Genomic DNA, 17,266 nt, shown 5'->3' on the forward strand with positions numbered 1-17,266 from the left:
ATTGGATTACTCTTTGATTGCTAATGAGGCCATATATTCATATTTGAGAAATGGGCAAGGGGGTTTTTATGTAAATTAGATATGGAAAAAGCCTATGATAGGGTGGATTGGGATTGTCTGGATTACTTACTAGGGAGAATGGGTTTTGGTGGTCGATGGAGAGGGTGGATTAGGAGGTGTATATCCTCAGCGTGGTTCTCTATTCTTATAAATGGTTCTTCGAAGGGGTTCTTCGAAGGGGTTCTTCGAGTCTTCTAGAGGTTTGAGGCAGGGGGATCCTCTTTCTCCATTCCTCTTTGTTATTGTGGCTGAGACCCTTAGTAGATTGATAGCTAAAGGAAGCAGGGGGGCGGGTTTCTTTGAAGGTTTTTTAATCGGTAGGGATAAAGAGGAAGTCTCGCAGTCTCGCTTTTACAATTTGAAGATGATACTCTTCTTTTCCGTGCTCTTGAAGTCAACTAGATTTTGAATCTAAAGGCGACTTTGAGATGTCATGAATTGATTACGGGCAAAGATCTAATTTCCAAAAATCAAGGATGTATGCTATAAATACCCCTCTGTCAGATGTAAGTTGTTTCGCTAAAATCTTGGGTTGCGTATTGGAATCCTTCCCTTCTACTTATTTAGGTCTTCCTTTGGGAGTTGGAAGGCTGAATAAATCTCTTTGGGTCCCTATAGTAGAAAGAATAGAAAGAAGATTGGAGACATGGAAAAGGAATTTAGTTTCCGAAGGGGGGAGATTACCCTTGTCAAGGCAGTGTTGGAAAACATTCCAATATTTTTCCTATCTTTGTTTAACTGCCCTATGAGTGTAGTGTTGAGAATTGAACAAATTCAGCACAGGTTCCTTTGGGGAGGTGCAGATAATAAGAAAGGTATTCCTCTACTAAAATGGGAAAAAGTCTGTCTTCCGTTTAAGAATGGAGGTTTGGGTATTAGATGATTCAGAGAATTTAACCATTCACTATTGGGAAACTGGTTATGGCATTTTGGGGAGGAGCAATCTTCTCTCTGGGTAAAATTGGTAGGGAGTAAGTATGGTTTTTCAGCTGGGAAGTGGGAATCTGATGATGTATATAAGAAAGGGGTGACAGTTTGGCGTGATATTTGGAGGATGAGACATGAGTTTGGTAAAGGCATTCGTTTCAAAGTCTATTCGAGTGATCGTATTAGATTTTGGTGGGATGCGTGGTGTTCGATTGAGCCTCTTAGGGAGCTTTTCCCCGATTTGTTTGTGGTTGCTTCCAATAAGGAGGCACTAGTCTGTGAATGATCTGATCGAGTTGACCAGTGCGTGGTTTGGAAACTAAGGTTCAGAAGGAATTTCTTTGATATGGAATTGGAATCCATCTATAAGTTGTTTGAGTTGATTGAAGGGTGCTATATCAAAAGGGTTGGGTCTGACAAAAGAGTTTGGTTTTGGGATCCCTCTGGATTCTTTTCGGTTAAATCATTTTATTGTCACCTAGTGCCCTGTGCGGAAGAGTCTATATCAGCAAAAGGTTGGAAATTTCATTGTCCTCCTAGGATAAGCTTTTTTAGTTGGGCAGTGAGCCATGGTCGCATTCAAACAATTGAATTCCTAAGGAAAAGGGGCACGTGTCTTGCAGATCATTGTCCCCTTTGTTTAGAAAATGGAGAATCCATAAATCATCTATTTATTCATTGTAGGGTATCAAGAGAGATTTGGGGTCTTATTTTGTCTCGATTTGGTATAAACTGGGTGTTCTCACAATCAATCCCCAAGTTGATCATGAGTTGGGAGTTGGTTCCCTGGAAAAAGAAGGGGAAGGTTTTATGGAGGATTTGTCTTTTGGCTTCTTGGTGGGTTATCTGGAGAGAAAGGAACTCTAGGGTGTTTGATGGGGTGGCTAGATCTTCTTACTGGCTCTATATTAAAATTATAGCGTTATCCATCCTGTGGGCGAAGAGTCTTCCGTTGTTTAGATTTGTTTCGGCTTTCGATCTATGGGAGGGGTGGCAAAAAGTGTGCAACAAAAGAGGAAGAAGATCTCAGATTGTTCAGCCCTAGGAAGCCCCTCCATTAGATTCTATCAAACTCAATATTGATGGGTCTAGTTCGGGTAATCGACAGGCAGCGATTGGGGGTCTCTGCAGAGACTCCTCAAGAATGGTTTTGTAGGCCTTTTCAGGGCCTATTGGAATATGCGACTCGAGTGAAGTGGAGGTGAGGGCTGCATATCAAGGTATCAAGCATATGGAAAAGGACCTCTTTGATAAGGCGATAGTGGAAGGTGATTCCTCAAATGTTGTTAGATGGCTTTCGGGGGCGGTTGCTCCTCCATGGAGGTTTCTGTCTCTTATTGAGGAAATCTTAGATCTAACGTCGAGTTATTCTATTATTTTTCTACTAATGGTGAGGCAGACTCTCTAGCTAGATCAGGTGTGAGTAGGGTGGGGTTGGAATGGTTTGATTTCCTCCCCCCTTGATCTCTTTGTATTTTGTTTATTCTCCCTCTTGTATTCTTTGAGATCCATCTCGGATCTCTTTCTTTCAATATAACATATTACCATTTCAACAAAAAAAAACAAAAACAAAGGCCAATCACCAACCCAGGGAGACCATCATCACCACCAACGTAGTACAAAGACAATATGGGCACCACCAAGTCCCAAAGAACATCCCCAAACAACCAATAATCATCAAATGGCAGCCAACAAGCCGTCAACAGAGACCAACAACACCAGTACCTACAAGAACCACCAATAATCACCACCAACCAACAACCAACAATCACCAATAATTCCACCACTGACAACACCAACAATAAACACCACCAACTAGCAATAACCAACAATTAACACTAGCACCAACAACAATCACCAACAATAATCACCACCACCACCAACAATCACCAACAATAATCACCAATGATTCCATTACAGACAACACCAACCAACAATCACCAACAACCAACACCAAGTCCAAATATAAAGTCAGCAACAAACACTTTCTTAGACGTCAAGAGTCGGTTCCAGGACAAAAAGGGTCAGTGATACCCAACAAACATAGTAGAGAGAAAATAGGACAACCAACCAACGTCCTGGAACCGATAACGGAATAAAAGAGAAGATGAAACAATTTTAAAACATAAAGAAAGACGTAATTAAACACTGATTTGAAGAGAACACGAATTAAGAGAGGATAGAAACACAAAAAGAAGAGAAAAGGGATGTAAGAGATAGATCTAGGGTTAGGTTGAAGTGAAAAATTACATTTAGGAACTTTTAGGGTTAGGGTTATAAGCCAAAAGGCACTTTTGGTAGGGAAAAATGGAAAAAGGGTTGGGCGAAAATAATTGGGGAGGCAAATAGAGGGGAACGGCTAATGTTGGAGGAAGATAGGGGTGGCGGCTAGGGTTTTGGGCGGGGGGGAGACCAAGGCGTGGGAGGTCGGCAGTTAGGATTTGGAGGATTTGGGGTGGTCGGTTGGAAGGAGGGTAAGGGTTAGGGTGATGTAAGGCAAGAAGTGTAGGAAAAAGATGAAGGTTAGGGTTTTATTGAAAAACCCAAAAGGGTTTGGCTAGGGTTTTAAAGAAAAGGGAAAGAAAAAGAAGTGAGAGGAAGATAATGGTACCTTTAACAAGGAAGAATCACTACCACCTTTAGCTGATGGAGAAGGCGTTATTTATTCTTTTATACTTTAACACTCCCCCTCACGTGTGGCCACTCTTTCTTTGGGTTGGCCTACACATGGCACATGTGGCCCCACTTTTGGGTTGACCATTCCATGTGGATTTTTGACATTAAGGAGATTTGAACTCAAGACCTTTGCTCTGATACCATGTTAGATTTCTACATGATGGAGTAGATGGTGGAAGAGAAGGTGAGTGAAGAGGAGAAGAGGAAGATAGAGAATGGCGTGAATGAGAGGAGCAAAAATCACATTCTTCACCTCCCCCCCCCAAAAAAAAAAAAAAAAACACAATTTCATTTCATATATTAGTGAAATATAATACAATGACCAAACTGCCCTTAAGGGGCGTGAATACATTTAACAAAAGCTAAAGAGAAAGATTGACCTAGAGCTTTACCGTGAATGGATCAATCTTTAAGATGATTTTAGAATTCAAGGTTCTTTGGTATGGTAGGATATCAAGAAGCATAGAAGTCTGCTTTAGAGTGGGGAAAAGAGAAGTTCATATTTCGAACGGATGAATGGTGCGACCGTAGACCTCAAAACCTAGATTTTCCTACTCTTTTTAGCAAGGCCGCTGAAAAGGAATTAGCGTGGCTTATTTTTTTATGGGTTTAATGAGGTGGATTGGAATATAAGATTTAGGACTTTTTTCAACTATGGTGGATTTGGTCACCACTGTTCTTCATAGAATCAATTCGGCCTAGATGAGGAGACTAGGTTCAGATAGGAGAATTTAGAGATGGGATTCCTCGATTACTTTTTCAGCTAATCCTTCATTCCTTCTACCTTCACTTGCATCGCCTCACGCCTTTCACCCACCAGGAGAGCTTGGAGCTCCAAAGACCTGGAGATAAAGACTTTTCCATTGGACTGCGTGCCTTAATAAGATTTATGTCGTTGGCCATCTCTGACAACAACAACAAAAAATGATTCTCAACCATTGTGCTTTATGCATTGCTGATGCTGAGTATGTTAACCATATTTTTTATCTACTATAGATTCACACGAAAAATTTTGTATTTAGTTTTTCCCCTTTTCAGAGTTAATTGAGTACTTCCTGGTCACACACCCACACACACCCAAATGAAAATTCTCTATATAGGTATCCAATGGGAAACAAGTGCCCCATTTTAAGGGATTTCCCAGTGACTACCTTCTGCAAATCCTGGGAAGAGATTCTCTCAAGTTGATGCAGGAGGGAGCGTCTCAACCTAAGGTGGCACCCCCCTCCTCCAAGTTTCCTGAAGTTGAACTTCAACTGATCTAGCATTGGGAAACCAGGTGCCATTCAAAAAAACATTGGGAACCCAGGTCTGGCCGGCATTGGAGGTCTTCCGAGCAGTTTAACAAGAGATCCAGTGAACTTTTTTGGGCTCAATTGGGGATAAACACCACAATGAGGCAGACTCACTTTGGGATTTGACTTATAGACCAGACCATGTCAGATCACTAGATTATTGAGGGTGATTCTCTCAATGTTGTTAGAAGGATGAGAGATGGTATCAGTTATTCTTTCAGGTTGGCCAATGCCATGGAGTACGAAAAGGGCGGCCCAGTCATGAGGCTCCCGCCATTGTGGGGTATGGGGAGGGCTAGATGTACGCAACGTTACCCCTGCTTTGCAGAGAGGCTGTTTCTGCGACTCGAACCCGTGACCTGGTCACAATGGAGCAACCTTACCGCTGGCAAATGCCATGGAGTATCATCAGTAAATGATGACGCTGATCAGCTTTCCCATTCGGGAGTTGACAGAGATGAGATTTTGACATTTGACTTCCTCCATGAGGATCCTGTTACTTTTTTGTATTTCCTTCTGTTTTGTTTGGTTTCTTGTGTACGTTTTCTTTTTGTACTGAGCATGGTTTTAAATTTCGACCGAATTTCGGATTTCAGTGGGGACTGAAACCGAAATTTCGGATTTCGGTGGGGACCGAAACCGAAATTTCCCGAAATTTGGGTAATTTTGGTCCGAAATTTCGGAATTTCGGTCCCAAATTTCGAAGCTTAATACCAAAATTCGGATTTCGCCTAAATTTCGGATTTCGGTGGGGTCCGAAATAGGTACCGAAACCGAAATTTAAAACCTTGGTACTAAGACCCCTTGGTCTCCTTTCCTTTGGTTTAATGCATATGCCATGTAAAAAAATGTTTAACCGTAACAGGGAGTAGGAGCTTGTGAAGTAAAGAGATTGGAAACATGGAAATATAATCTAGTAGACCTGATGATGCAAAGCATCCTCGTGTTCAATTTGCAAAGAAAAAGAATTGAAAGGAAAAACAAAAGAAAAATTGAAGAGAATGGGAGAAGACATGAAGGCCATTTACTCTATAATCATAAGTCTCTGAAGTGATCTAACATGTGGACCCTGTCCGTTACATGTGTTTCTATTAGGGGGTAATTTAAGTCATATGGTTCTTTTATGTTGGGTTTTACATTGGGTAGTCTAGGGGTAGTTTAGGCATTATCAGTTTGACTCAAGTGGTTGTATGTGGGGCATGCATTGTAAAATGTGAAAAGATACGTTTTAGAGGTGTCTCTTGGGTTCATTTAGGTTTCTTTTTAATTAGAAAAAAGTGTTGAGATCAAATTAAACATCTAGTTTCCAGGATATCGGTTGCTCTTTTGATATATTGTAGACCTTTGATAATTGGAATGAAATGAGGCATAAAGAAATTTGGGATTTTTTCTTTCACTAGATAATTTCAGCAAAGTAAGTATTTTGGTAGGATGATTTCCATTTAGAGTTGAGCTAAAAGGGAAATTAATCAATGATTGGTTACAGAAGCATTTGAATTAAACTAAGAAAGTCTAGTTGTGTGTATGTTGCTTTGCTTAGAGAGAAGAAGTGAGAAGAGAAACGTTTATAAACATGGATTAAAGTGGAATGTAAATAAAGATAATTTTACTCTCTCATAAGATCTCATTTACAGGGCCATTAGCTACGCACTTTTTTTAGCCTAAATGGGTTCTACATATAATGGCGTTCATGAGATATTGAGGACAGTTTGGAGTTTCTTCTGTCGCGATTTGCCAAAGAGAAAAACTTCACGAATAATTGAAGTTTAGATAAGCAGGTATTAATTTCCAATGAATAATTTTCAACATGAAAGAAGCAGATCCAGTAAAAACCAATCCACTTTAAGAATCCGCACTCAAACACTAAGAAATTGAGAGAGAGAGAGAGAGAGAGAGAGAGAGAGAGAGAGAGACTTAATCCAATGCATTTGATGTTACGAAATGAAAAACTGACAAAAGGAAATTAACAAAAAAAAAAGAAAGAAAGAGAAAGGAAAACTCACTCCATGGAAGAGGAGATCAAGAACAGGAGATTCGTAAATCGACTTAATTTCTTCTCTTTCCCAGTCGTTTCTGGGGCCTTGTTGGATAAATCTCTCTGCTTGAACAGCGGCAGCTGAAGAAAAAGAGGAATGCAAGATCGAAGGGCGTGGAAGAGAGCGGAGAGATCGAATCAAAAGCATTTTTACTATTCTTTTGCAGAGAATTTCCTATGGATAGAGATTGGAAATGGCGCTTTTGGTTCTTCCTTTTTTTTTCCTCTCCAAATGTGTAGATGAAAACGAAACAAGTGGGAAGATCTGAGCGTTGAGTGACGAGAAGGGAGGTTTATTTGGGCGTCTCCAGCCCCCCAACTACCCACCTAACTAGAGTATAGCTCTTATATGGGCGATGGAAACAAGATTTCCCCAGCATTACCATAATACCCTTAAAATGTGGAAGTGATATAAGAATAAGTCAAAAGCATATAGAGAATCCTCGAAGATAAACAGAAGAGTAGTGGAAGAGGGGTACGGCCCTGTTTGTTTTAGATTATGACAACCGATTGTAGAGTCCCCAACCGATTATTGGACTCAAATGTAGTGCAATTTTAGGTACTCTCCAACATTACCATAATACCCCTAAAATGTGGGAGTGATATAAGAATAAGTCAAAAGGAAGTAGAGAATTATCGAAGATGAACATAAGAGTAGTGAAAGAGTGGTAAGGCCTTGTTTGTTTTAGATTATGACAACCGATTGTAGAGTCCCCAACCGATTATTGGACTCAAATGTAGTGCAATGTTAGGTCCAATAATCGGTTGGGGAGTCCACAATCGGTTGTCATAATCTAAAACAAACATGCCCTAAGTAGTGTTTGGTTGGGCTGCAATACTCTAGAAGATTAGTGGAAGATATAGGAGTGTAATTACCAATATAGAGGCCTGTAAAGAGAGATAGGAAAGAGATAGAAATAGAGAAAAGAGAATAAGACAAGACCTTTTCTACCAAACTTCCACAAAATGGTGAAATTTGGTTGGAATATTAGAGGGGGGAGCATTTCCTCCACATGGGCGCCACGTAGGATAAAAGGCAATCATAATGTCGGTGAGTCAAAACGGAGTTTCATTGCAAATTTAACAACCAAACATGCTCAAGTTGCGATTTTAAAAATATGAACTAATTAGCCTTGCCTTGGATGGAAAGGACCAAAATATTCTTTTCAATAAGGGATAAACAATGTTTTAGTAATGGGATGAACTCGCCATATTTAGTATTGTTAAAAAGTTTGTTAATGGTTATTACAGTTCCTAAAAATCTCTTAGTAGCCAATCAGAGAAATACAAACAAAGTGAGTCATACAATGTTTAAACGTTTGTCAATGACAATTACAGTTCATAAAAAGCTATAGCATTTACACCCATTTTTTATTTTGGAATCAGTGACATGACAGCGAGCCATCGGCGTCCTTTAAAGTGAAGGTAGTTCCACGCCGGCTATCATTTTGCGAAAGATGGAGGCAACAGATATGCTAAAATAATGGAACACGTAAAATTCAAAACAAAGCGGGCAGTTACAACAAGTTTTGTTGGACGAACAAGGGATCCAAGCATAGTGAAAGACTCAGTGAAAAGCCAAAAAAAATCCCTTGTTCTTTATCCCAGAATCCCTAGATTACTAGATTATCGTTGGTGATCAAATAAAATTCAGGAGATCAAGAAAACAATACTAATTTGGTTACCCGACTAGTAACCTCTGCTTGATCCACTCCATAAATAAAAACTCTAGTTTTCCAAATAATTAATTAATCAGTTAATATACATAATATTACACTAAAGAGCATACACCATATATATACAGTGTAAATCCCCCTTATATCTACAACGGATCCCAACTGTCCGTGCAATCTATAAATCCGAGACAATGATCCTCTAAGGATCGTATCGATGCAAGGACCCGACGGTCGATCCTACAGAACCTAAGATGGGCCCCACTGCGACCTCACACACCGTAGTGCAACTATGGTCGCATTGGGCAAGTGGCCCCCACCAGGAAATTAACCTGAAGATGACATTCGGATCATCTAATACAGCAAATCACATCCAATGTATAAGTCCTCCCTCCAATCCTCATTTATAGGGCTCGGCCCCGCGGGGGTGTTACTCATGCACGAGCATCCCCTTGGAAAATGACATTCACCTAGAAAACTCATTAGTAATGAATTTTCTCTTTTATTTCATTACTTGTGTTAGTTTAGCCATTTTAAGCCTTTCTTATCCATTTTTATCATTTTCTCTAGGTGAGGGTAATTAGGTATTTTCATGTTGTAATGGGCTATCTATAAGGCCTAATTTCTTATTTGTAAGGGGATTTTCATGAAATGAAAGATTAGGGTTTTGTTTTGGGGTTTGGAAAAGAGAGTTTTCTCTTACTAGTTTTCTTGGAAAGAGGGTTTAGGGTTTGTTGAATGCAACTCCTCCTCTCCCAAAATCCATTTCTTCCTTGTAGTTAGCAAGGATTAATCTCTATATTAGCCAGAAGATCGGGCATCCCCTTCCTCAATCATGCCATCAGTTGTTTGCAAGTAATAAAAAAAGATAGAAATCTGCAATTACACCGTTATGGTAAAAAAAGATGTTCCTCAATCTGATTGCCTGTGTTTCTTGTGTCCTCGAGCTATGATGCCCCACAAGCACTACTCAAGAGGAAAGAGATAGAGTAATCCCGTGTAATACCCGGTCCCACAACTACCAAATAAGAGGCTTTTATGTTATTTAGCTGGAAATTACATTGAAGTAGGGCCTCTTGAAGATACCTATAAGAGATTGGCACATGTACATCTTAGAAGATCGGGGGCTAGATGTTCCAAAAGTAATATGAGTAATCGGATCGTCCAGATCAGTGGTTACTGTGGATCCCATCCCGGAGGTCGGTCCCACAAGGGTGTGTTTTTTTTATGATAATAGCGCCTTTGTCCATTAGATTTGAATATGATTGCTTTTTCCATAAATTTAGGATAAAAATCCTAACTTCACGAAAGAAGCAACTGACCAGAGTCGCCACCTAGATTAGGGATCTAGGACCCATGATTAACTCTGTTAATTTGGTCTATGCTTCGAATTCTGGGTAAGTTACCTGGTTACGAAGTCGGAAGGTGTACCGCACGAAGTGTACAGCACCGACCTTGCCTAACTTTTGAAAGCTTTAATTATTTAGGTTTAAGAAAGGGGGTGAATGTGAACTTTATTAACCTAGATGCATTCTAATTTTTTTAGCCGTTCACAGTTTACACTCATGCGGGCCAGGAGTGCATCCTACATGCAACTACATGCCTATGTGCCTATGTGATTGTTTTGAGATTGAGGAGATTTGACTTGAGTTGAATTTGATTAATTGATTTGAGGTGGAGTGACCTATGCTATATGAACCTAGATTTAATGCAATGGACCTAAGTTACATTTTTAGTATATTTGTGAACTTTGGATTCTAAGAATTCTATTTTGAAAACCTAGAGTGCCACTTCTAAGTTTTTCAATCCTAGAACCTAAAACTTAAGAACTTGGAGGTTTTGATTTTGAATTGAAGTTTTCCAATTTGATGTAAGTTCTTAGATTCTTTAAGGTTTTTTTTCTTTAATTCCAAAGAGTTCTGAATTCAACAAAGTAACTAAGCATGCAAAAACCAAAGCAAACAACTAGCAAGATGGCTAAATATGTGATTTCTAAGCATATGATGAGGACAAATAATAAATAAAGAAATCTAAACATGCAATTAATCATGCGACTAAGCAAAAGGAAACATCTAATATGCAAAACGGTTTAAGGAAAAGGAAAGGGTGAAAAGGGAATGGAAGAGATGAAGAAGGGTGTCGAAAATGAAAGAGGTAGAAGAAATGAGCGGAAATGTGCGGCTGAACTTGGGAGTGCCAAGTTGCCTACGTACCCCGTGATGGGGATCAAGCCACACGTAGTTCCAATGGGTTTGAGAATGAAATGAGAACTTGGATTGGAAACTCGGGCTTGGATCTTGGAATTGGACATCTGGATTTTGGAACTTCGAATTAGATTTGGGATTGACGGTGTAGCTTGGTTGAATTAAAATAAGATGTAACTCGGTTGGGGTGACGGGAGGGTACAACACGGTTGCGGCTCGGTTTAGCATGTAGGGATGTGACTCGGTGAGACTTGGTTTGGCTTGTAGGAGTGAGTCAACTTGGTTTAGGTGGGAGTTAGGTTGGATTGAGTTGACTTGGGTCGAGTCGATTTGACTTGGGTTGACTCTGGTTGACTCGGGTTGCGGTTTGGGTTTGCTTGAGTTGACTGAACCGGGTTGAACAAGGTTGAGTCCGAGTTAGACCGGATTACGTGGGATTGGACTGGGTTGGTCCAAGTTGGACTTAGGTCAGCTTGGGTGGGACCCGGGCTGGCTCGGGTTAGGTTCAAGTTGGGTGCAATTTGGGCTCAGGTATGGGGTCCAGCTTGGGTCCAGGGCGAATGAGTCCAGGGTTCGGGTAAGGCCAAGTAGGCCGTGGCTGAGTTGGGATTAGGATCGGGTTGTGGGTCTGATTGTGGGGTTCGGCGGATTTATTGTATTATTATAATGGATGTGGTATGGTGGGTATGGAAACAAAGACGGGGTTTTACGATACCTGATGCATGGTGGGAGTGACCGGATGAATAAAGCATGAGACATGGCTATGGTATGGTATGGGCATCGGTTATGGCTGATGAAGGATGGATAAGGCGTAGCTATTATTAATAAGATGGGGTCTGATGGGGTTAGTTTCATTGGATTAGATTTAGCTAATAAAGTGGGGTCTATTGATGTATGACTGTGTGTAATGGGGCTGATGATTATGGGCGATGGAATGAGGGTGCCAATAGCTATAGGTAATGGAATAAGGAGTTGATGACCTTGGGTAATGGGGGTCTGAGATGTGAGGGGCTGCTGGGCTACGGGTATAGGATGGGATCGGGTTACGGATCCGAGTTGGGTTGGGTTGGGTTGAACCGGGTTGGGGCTGAATCGGGTTGGGCTAGGCTGAACCGGGTTGGGCTAGGCTAAACCGAGTTGGGGTTGGGTTAAACCGAGTTGGGGTTGAACCGGGTTGGGTCGGGTTGCGGGTCCGAGGTTTGTGGGATCATATTGCGGGGTTCGGGTTTGTGGGCTGATGCGGGGTCGGGTTTGTGTGGCTGATACAAGGTTCGGGTAGTGGCTATGGGTTCGGGCTTAGGTGGGGTTAATGGTTAGGGTCAAGTGAGTCGGGTCTAACTTAGGAGCAAACCCGAGACTAGCCATGGTCTAACCAGGGGGAAGCAGGGCGTGAACCAGGGTGCGGACCAGGGTGAACCAGGGTGCGAACCAGGGTCTAACCAGGGGCTAACCAGGGGGAACCAGGGTGTGAACCAGGGTGCGGGCCAGGGCGAACCAGGGTACAACCAGGGTGTGAACCAGGGTCTAACCAGGGGCTAACCAGGGGGAACCATGGTGTGAACCAGGGTCTAACCAGGGGCTAACCAGGGGGAACCATGGTGTGAACCAGGGTGCGGGCCAGGGTGCGAACCAGGGTACAACCAGGGTGCGAACCAGGGTGAGGACCAGGGGCTAATCAGGGGGAACCAGGGTGTGAACCAGGGTGCGGGCCGGGGTGAACCAGGGTGCGAACCAGGGTACAACTAGGGTGTGAACCAGGGTCTAACCAGGGGCTAACCATGGGGAACCAGGGTGTGAACCAGGGTGCGGGCCAGGGTGAACCAGGGTGCAAACTAGGGTACAACCAGGGTGTGAACCAGGGTGCGACCAGGGTGCGAACTAGCAGGGAACCAGGGTGCGACCTAGCAGGGAACCAAGGTGCGAACCAGCAGGGAACTAGGGTGCAACCAGCGGCGAACCTGGGTGCAACCAAGGGCTAACCAAGGGGAAGCAGGATGTGAACCAGGGTGTGAACCAGGGTGAACCAGGGTACAACCAGGGGGTAGCCAGGGGGAAGCAGAGTGTGAACCAGGGTGCGGGCTTAGGGTAGTGGCCGATTGATAATGGAGTAGGTTCTACAGAAGTTTGGAGAGGGCTTCGGATTGTAAAAATAAAATAAAAGAAGATAGATCGAGAGAGATGAGTGATGCATCCTATGATTATGAAATTTTCATTAATATGATTCTAACATAAAAGAAGATGAGAGATGAACATGAATGTGGGTGCATGAATAAGATGACCATGAAATCTAGCTCCTACATGAATTCTAATTTAATATGAATCTTAAACTTAAATAATAGCAAATAAACCAACCTCTCCCGTTGTTTGATGTCGATCCTCTCTCCTTTGCCTCTTAAAAAGTGATGGAGATTTTGGGTATCCTTTGAATATGACAAGATTTGAAGACTGGGATATGGAGGATTTCTCTAGCAGTTCTCTTTGAGTCTTATTCCCTCCCTTGAGAAAGAAGAGAGCATGGGTATTTATAGGTGAGGGATGAGCCAGGTTGCCATCTTTAGGGCCTAGAGGTGTAGGGTGGAGATTGAGTAATGGAAAAAGGAAGAGGAAAGAATGGCCAAGATCAAATTTTTCTAGAATATTCTCCCTCTTCTTTGGCATCTTCCATTTAGGCCATGGCTATGTTCAAAATGGCAAGCATTTATGTGGCCAGGATCAAGCACTAAAGATTTAGGAACAAATCAAGGTCCAGGATGATGCCACTTGTCCTTGGAATCTTTTTGGATTTGGAATCAAATTTCAAGACAAGGGAAATGTCCAATTTGGTTGCCTTTGTTGAGAATGGCAACAGCTTGGATGGCTTAGATTAACTGCAATCTCCATGTGATCGAAAGAACGGGCGAGATGGGGTCTCCAAATATCCTGAAATCTTTGCAAAGATATGGACTAAGATTGGGTGGTTGAGATCAATTGCAATTCTTAGGGTATCAAAAGAATAGATGAGATGATGCCACCAAATCTCCTAGAATCTTTGTCAAAGATTTTTCAAATATTTTGAATGTGAAAATAAAAAAATGCGGTTTTTAGGAGATTTTGAAGTCCGATTTCGATAATTCTTTCGCCGTTGGAATCGTTGATTTTTCCTCTTTCTTTTAAGCCCAATATTGCCATAGAAATACTGATTTTAAAATTTTCGACCAATGAGGGCCCCCGATCTCCGCCTGTAGATCGTTTTTCCAAATATCGAGCAGATCGGCGATCTAAACGAACCAACCGATTCGATCAACTTTGGGTCAACGGTTAAAACCATTAAACCATGATATTGACAATGATTGAGACATCAACAAGTTTTGTTATCAATGATTTAATGATTCCGACGGATCTCGCTTATCCCGCCTTGATCCGTGACTTTTCACTAGTTTTTTTGCTTAGTTAAGTAACCCAATGTTTAATCCGGATTTGAGATTAGCCTTGATTGATATTATTTTGACTAAATGATCACAAATCCTTGGTAAAGAAATACACCCAGGTCAAGATCTGCCCTCGATATGAAGATTTACGGAAATCGGGTCTCGAAATGGAATCAGGGTCCGGGCTGTGAAGTGACCCTAGCTTATTTTGTCCCGATTGAAGATCCGTAAAGTCAGATCGAGACATTAATGACCTAAAACATATAAATCCATGATAGATGGACTCTTACATGGATTTAATACTCTATAGTCACTAATCAGGGCATTTTTTCAATTTTTCGGATCTAATCATCTTACCAGGTACATCTCTTTATCATTTTGGTTTTCAGAAAATTTGAGGATGCATATTTTACCAATGAAATTCCACGGATCAATATATTAGGTTATTGTTGGTTAAAGTGTAGCAAAATGAGGGTGTCTACAGTTACCAACATAAGATTTGTGATTAGATCAATGGCCAAAAAATTAAGGGATCCGTGATCGGACAGTTATTAAAATTTAGTAGTTTATATTTCTTAAAGTCCTAAATGAAAAGGGGCTTTAAATCTTGATCAATCCGAGCCTTAGAAAGGGAAGCTTCCTTCTTTTATAGGATTAACTTCTTTTATTAGGACTTTAAGAAGAGATTTCGGATTTGGTTTGGAGATAAAAACATCCAAATTTTTGTAATACTTTATGTAGTCGGTTTTTGCAAAGCTTTAGGGTAGGGGTGTCAATGGATCCAGACGGTCCGATGGATCATCCGAATCCAAATGTTATTGAACGGGATCTAGACATATGAATAGGATCCATGGGCATATTTTGGATCATCAAATCTGGGATCCAAAAATTTTTGGATTGTGCATGGGCACGCCATAGATGCCCATTGGATAGTCACGATCCGAAATGGTTTACAAAAATACCCTCCAAATCTTGTTAATGCTAGCCCTTCTATGAAGGGTACTTTGGTCAAAACCTCTCTAATCACTTAATGAATCGGATGTGAATGCGATTTCTCCCATTTCAGTCGTTTCATTTCATTTTTTCACGAAGGAAAAGAGAGAGGGGTTTTGTTCGTTATGCATCATATTCTTTGATAATAGTTATACATTATATTTGTGTATGCAATTTTGATTAGTTTTATTATTTACAAGCATTATTATAACATAGATTAAACATAGATAAATTTTTAATTTAGTTGAAGAAAATGCATAGAGACACACTAATAGTGGACTGCCATTCTATCTCTTTTTTTTAAAATTAATTGTTTACTTAGCTTAGTGGGACATAATAGGACACTCCGATGGACGGTTCGAATTAAAATGGATCATGATCATGACGTCGAAAGTAGGATCCTAAGAACAATCCAACTCCGACCCGACCGATAAGGAATTTGAATGGATCGTGACTGTGACATAGGTGGATCCGACCCAAAGTGGATCCGTTGACACCCCTACTTTAGGGAGAGATTTTAGGAATTATTTTTGGGGTAAGATATGTCAAAGCTTTACTTCCATTTTAAATTGTTAAGATGTAATTCTATTTAAGGATGGAGTGGACATTCAAAGCAATCTTATAGTATTTTTGAAATTCCAGGGAAGTAAAAACTACGTAACTAATATTGTTATCATAAATCCTATGGGGGGGATATTTATGAAAGTTAATTGGTTTAGAGTATACTAGTACTAATTTGGTGAAGACAACCGTGCCTATAAAAACCTACCACCGGATTTTCATAGGTTTATATTAGTTGATGTTTTAGGTTTCTTTGAGAGGCTGTCATTATCAAAACTAAATCCCAAGTAATTTTAGCTATAGGGTGTTTTTATCATAAGAGACATTGGTCTTTTAAAAACTTTCTTGAAGTCATTTTTTACCTATAAAATATATTGAATAGTATATAATATTAACATTTTAGATGGTGGGCCCGATAGGCTTTCCCAAGTCCAAAGACTCTTGGATAGAATTTGAGAAGGTTTCCTAAGTAGTTCCGGTAGCATAGTGTTTGTGAAGAATTTCCATTATTTTTAAATTTGTATAATTGATTGACCGAATTAGGCTTTTGCCTTACTTTACTTTGGGTTTAATCGGTTTCACATTGGAGGATTATTAGGAGCTGATTTGTAGGAGGAGATATGATACATAAACTTTAAAAGTGGGGTTAGAGAGGAGGCAAATCTTAGGAAATCATGGGGGAGATATGGCATGGGCGTCAAAAATGGGTGAGATGGGTTAGTCTTCGAGCTGTTAGGAGAAATTGTGGGCGAGATTTTATGGATCTCCAACAAACCAATCCTTCTCAAGTTACCACATAGATTAGGTAACTCTTTAGATATTAAGTCATCAAATTCCACCGTACTTCTTTTTGATAGCTATCAAGGAGACGAAGGATTCTAGGTGATTTGTTGTGGTAGATATCAAGCAATAGCTTTTAGATTTACTATATGTTTTTCATGTAAATCCCATCACATGCAAAGATCATAAAAGGAATAAAAGTGCAAGGGGACTCAACAGAGATGAGATATCCGGGCTTCGACACTCTTTACGACCACCGCAAAACAATCAAAATAGAGAAGAGGAAGAGGATGTGTCTGCAATTTTTCATAAGGTACAAAACCCTTGGGTCTCTCCTTTTAGTTTATGCTTTGCAACACGTAGGGCCCTAGAAACCTATTGAAGAATTTTGGAGATTTTCACTAATCTTGGATGTTATTACAAGAGAATCAAGTAGTGCTTATATTGAGCACTTAGATGATAAACATAGAAAAGAAAGAAGATCATGGTAAACATGGAAAGAGATATTGGTAGAATATTCTAATCTAACCTAATTACTAATTTAATCTAGCTTCCTAATCTAGCAAGATTACCCCTTTAACCAACTTGCCTAATCTACCACCGTGATGATCCAACGGTAGTATTTCAATCCAATCTCATTGTGAGATCTCACATA

At 40.6% G+C, this 17,266-nt stretch overlaps 1 protein-coding gene across 1 annotated transcript in view; it reads right to left on the reverse strand.

Annotated features, from left to right (window-relative positions):
* The window catches only part of BIO2 (Radical SAM superfamily protein), a 46,579-nt gene extending 39,253 nt beyond the window's left edge, over window positions 1-7,326 (reverse strand). The window contains exon 1 of the mRNA XM_077371267.1: window positions 6,962-7,326. Coding sequence (XP_077227382.1) covers window positions 6,962-7,141 — 180 coding nt within the window. The 5' untranslated portion in view covers window positions 7,142-7,326. The remainder of the gene's footprint in view (window positions 1-6,961) is intronic.
* Between the last annotated feature and the right edge of the window lie 9,940 nt (window positions 7,327-17,266).

The sequence above is a fragment of the Tasmannia lanceolata genome, unplaced genomic scaffold, assembly GCF_043159265.1.
Source record: "Tasmannia lanceolata isolate RefF3 unplaced genomic scaffold, GAP_Taslan_0.1 ptg000037l, whole genome shotgun sequence".
Taxonomy (NCBI): domain Eukaryota; kingdom Viridiplantae; phylum Streptophyta; class Magnoliopsida; order Canellales; family Winteraceae; genus Tasmannia; species Tasmannia lanceolata.